Source organism: Nematolebias whitei, chromosome 7, assembly GCF_014905685.2.
Source record: "Nematolebias whitei isolate Nwh7 chromosome 7, NemWhi1, whole genome shotgun sequence".
In the NCBI taxonomy this organism is placed as follows: domain Eukaryota; kingdom Metazoa; phylum Chordata; class Actinopteri; order Cyprinodontiformes; family Rivulidae; genus Nematolebias; species Nematolebias whitei.
Window position 1 is genome coordinate 47,801,269 of NC_056504.1, and position 4,127 is coordinate 47,805,395.

General features: G+C 42.8%; 2 protein-coding genes across 2 annotated transcripts in view; both read left to right on the top strand.

The window, feature by feature from the left end:
- Positions 1 to 4,127, top strand: part of LOC119412013 (gastrula zinc finger protein XlCGF57.1-like) — a 520,281-nt gene that overhangs the window by 18,363 nt on the left and 497,791 nt on the right. The gene's annotated exons all lie outside the window — the stretch shown is intronic.
- Positions 309 to 4,127, top strand: part of LOC119412075 (zinc finger protein 2-like) — a 19,593-nt gene continuing 15,774 nt past the window's right edge. The window contains exons 1-2 of the mRNA XM_037679051.1: positions 309 to 321; positions 2,878 to 3,603. Of these exons, the coding sequence (XP_037534979.1) occupies positions 309 to 321; positions 2,878 to 3,603 (739 nt within the window). The remainder of the gene's footprint in view (positions 322 to 2,877; positions 3,604 to 4,127) is intronic.

Consider the following 4,127-nt stretch of genomic DNA (forward strand, 5'->3'; position numbering starts at 1 on the left):
AGCTGTATGCCATAATCATCAGTATTAAAACAATTAAAGACCTGAAATATTTCAGTTGGTGTGCAATGAATCTGAAATATATGAAAGTTTCATTTTTATCATTACATTATGGAAAATAATGACCTTTATCACAATATGCTAATTTTTTGAGAAGGACCTGTATATATATATGACAGGTTATTGCACAGGTAGTGACTTTGAAGTTTAATTATTAGTTATTTATTGCCAGATGTTCAGTGTTAGTTCTTGAGAGTTCAGTAATCTGACATCTTGTGGATAATAGCTGTCCTTTAGTCTTTTTGTATGCGATGGCAGACTCCTGTATCGTCTGCCGGAGGGTAGTAGACGGAAGAGTCCTTGTGATGGATGGGTGTGGTCCTTAATGATGCTGCGTGTTTTATGCAGACATCAGTTGTGGTACATGTCCTGGATGGTGTGGAGATTGCTCCCAGTGATGTCCTCTGCTGTTTGCACCACCCTATGTAGAACTTTCCGGCTCTGGTTGGTGCAGTTCCCGAACCATTCTGTGATGCAGCCTGTCAGCAGGCTCTCAATGGTTTACCTATAAAAGTTGGTGAGGATGCTGGTGTTTGTACCAAACTTCTTTAGTCTTCTTAGAAAGTAGAGTCTTTTTCGGGCTTTGTTGACAATAGGGTTTGTATGTAAAGTCCAGGACAGATCCTCGGTAACGTGAACGCAGAGGAACTTGAAGCTGCTGACTTGCTCCACATCACCGTTTTTTATGTTGATGGTGGAGTGCTGACCTCCACATTGTTTCCTGAAGTCCACTATCATTTCCTTTGTTTTGCTGACATTTAGAGAGAGGTTATTTTCCTGATACCAGCTGGTCAGTGATTTCACCTCGTCTCTGTAGGCACTCTCATTGTTGTTTGTGATGAGGCCCAGGATGGTGGTGTCATCAGCATACTTGGGGATGACGTTAGAGCTGTGCTTGGCAGTACAGTCATGTGTAAATAGTGAGTACAGGAGTAGACTGAGGACACAGCCCTGAGGTGTACCGGTGCTGAGGACTAGTGTGGAGGAGAGGTGACAGCCGGTTCTCACTGCCTGTGGTCTGTTGGTGAGGAAGTCCAGTATCCAGCAGCAGATGGACTTCTCCAGGCCCAATGTGGTGAGCTTGCAGACCAGTTTTGAGGGGATTATGGTGTTAAATGCTGAGCTGTAGTCAATGAAGAGCATCCTCACATAGGTGTTTTCCTTCTCCAGATGGCTGAGGGAGGTGTGAACTGTACGACGGAGCTTTAGGGCCATGCTAAGAATTTTTTTTTTTAAAGCCATACAATTACAAGAATAAAGTTGTAGAATTATGAGAATAAATTTGTAAAATTTTGAGAATAAAGTTGTACGAGATTTTTAATTTTTTTTTACAGCTGTCGGTCCCCCCCCCCCCCCCCCACGAGTCGGATCCATGACGCAACCTGTCAATCAATCCAGTAGGCATATCAGCAAATAACCAATCCAACGCTAAATGCTCCTTACCTGCAGAGAGCTGGACCGTACCATCTTACTGTAAGCAGGTTCAAAGTCCTGGTATTGATAATAATCTGATGCTGATGTGCTAACAGATTACACAGTTTCTCTCATTGAGTGCCGTTTTCAAACGGAAACTAAAACGAAAGTCATGACGTAAGGACGTCTCATCCGTCCACAAAACATTCTTCCAACAGTCTTCTGGTTTGTCCACATGACCTTTAGCAAACTGCAGACGAGCAGCCATGTTCTTTTTGGAGAGCAGTGGCTTTCTCCTTCAACCCTAACAGGTACACCATTGTTGTTCAGAGTTCTCCTGATGGTGGACTCATGAACATCAAAATTAGTCAATGTGAGAGAGGCCTTCAGTAGTTAGAAGTTACACTGGGGTTCTTTGTGACTTCTCTGACTATTACACGCTTTGCTCTTGGAGTGATTTTTGTTGGTCCAGCACTCCTGGGGAGAGTGACGATGGTCTTGAACGTCCTCTATTTTTACACAATCTGTCTGACTGTGGATTGGTGGAGTCCAAACTTTTTAGAGATGATTTTGTAACCTTTTCCAGCCTGATGAGCATCAACAACTCTTTCTGAGCTCCTCAGAAATCTCCTTTGTTCCTGCCATGATCCACTTCCACAAACATGTGAAGAGCAGACTTTGATAGATCCTGTTCTTTAAATCAAACAAGGTTCCCCATTCACACCTGATCTTCATCCCATTAATTGAAAACACCTGACTTAATTTCCTCTTCAAATTCACTGCTAATCCTAGAGGTTCACATACTTTTACTACTCACAAATATGTAATATTGGATCATTTTCCTCAATAAAGCAATGGCTTTTTTTTTTCCTCTGTACTCAAGTGAAGACAGACGTGTTTCCCAGCGCTCCGTCCCCACCCCCCCGCTTCCCTGCTTGCACTCTTTCATCCTGTGAACGCTTAAAGAGCCTCTTTTTTTTAACCCTACATACCTCCTAATTCGAAGGATCAGCTGGTCTCAGAAAATTATATTTAATAACCTGGAGAGTTATGAGGGAGCCCCTGGAACTTTTTCTCCCCTTTAATCGATCCCTGAACCCAAAAAGTTTGAGAAGCCCTGCTATAAAGCATACAGCCTCAGAATTGTGACACTTTTACAATTCAATTCAATTCAGTTTATTTATATAGTGTCAAGTCACAACAGAAGTCATCTCAGGGCACGGAACAGAAACAAGATCTATATTAATTAATCAATATCTGTAAGATATTCTACAAGTCACGTTTATAAAGACTAAACCCTTGGAACAGTTCTGGTCCATATAACGTAAAGCAACAACACAAGTGATGTATGAGTGATCATAAAGTTATATTCAGTCCATATTGTCTGTGTTTCACTGTTTCCTGCAGATGTTCAGCAGACTCTGCTGATCAGAGTAGATGCTCCTGAGGAATGGAGGCCTGATGTGGACCAGCAGGACCCAGAGCACCTCCACATAAAGGAAGAAGAGGAGGAACTGTGGACCAGAACAAAGGGAGAGCAGTTCATTGTGAAGGAGGAGACTGATGCCAGCAAGTTTTCAATCACTGCATTTCCTGTGAAGACTGAGGATGATGAAGAGAAGCCTCTGTTCTCACAGCAGGACCCAGAGCCCTTCCAAACAAAGGAGGAAGAGGAGGAACTCTGGACCAAATTAGAGGGAGAGCAGCTCAATGTGAAGGAGGAAACTGAGGCTTGCAGGGTTTCATTCATTGCTGTTCATGTAAAGAGTGAGGATGATGAAGAGAAGCCTCAGTTCTCACAGCTTCATAAGCACCAAATGGAGGACAGAGCTGTTCCAACCAGCAGCTCAGCTGACCAGATGAAGGTAGAAGCTGATGGAGAGGACTGGGGAGGAGCAGAAACCAACATGAACCCAGATCTAAATCTTCATGCAGATGCTTCCAGCTCTTCAGAGACTGAAGTCAGTGAGGATGATGAAGAGGACGAGGATGGGAACAATCCTGACTCTCAGCTGGAACAGTTGTCAGACTCTGAGTCAACAACTGAAGACAGTGACAAAGACTGGAAGGAGAGCAGAGCTCCTGAGTCAGCTGTAAACTCTGTCAACAAATGTTTCAGCTGCTCTGAGTGTGGTAAACAATTTCTGCACAAATCGTCTCTTCAGAGACACATGACATGTCATTCAACAGTAAAACGTTCAAGCTGTTTGGGTCAGAAGAAAAGTGTCAGAGAGAAGAAAAATGTAGAGTCACACAGGAAAGTCCAGACAGAACCAAAAACATTTGGTTGTGATGCATGTGGTAAAAGATTTAACAAAAAGTCTCATTTTGAAACACACATGAGAGTTCACACTGGAGAGAAACCCTTTCAATGTGAGAATTGTGGACAAAGATTTAGCTGCAAGACTGGTTTAAACCAACACATGAGAATTCACACTGGAGAGAAACCATTTGAATGTGAGGTTTGTAGACAAAGATATAGCTGGAAGTCAGGTTTAGACTCACACATGACTGTCCACACTGGACAGAAACCATTTGAATGTGAGTTTTGTAAGCAAAGATTTAGCTGGAAGTCAGGTTTATACTCACACATTAAGGTCCACACGAGACAGAAACCATTTGAATGTGAGGTTTGTGGACAAAGATTTGGCTGGAAG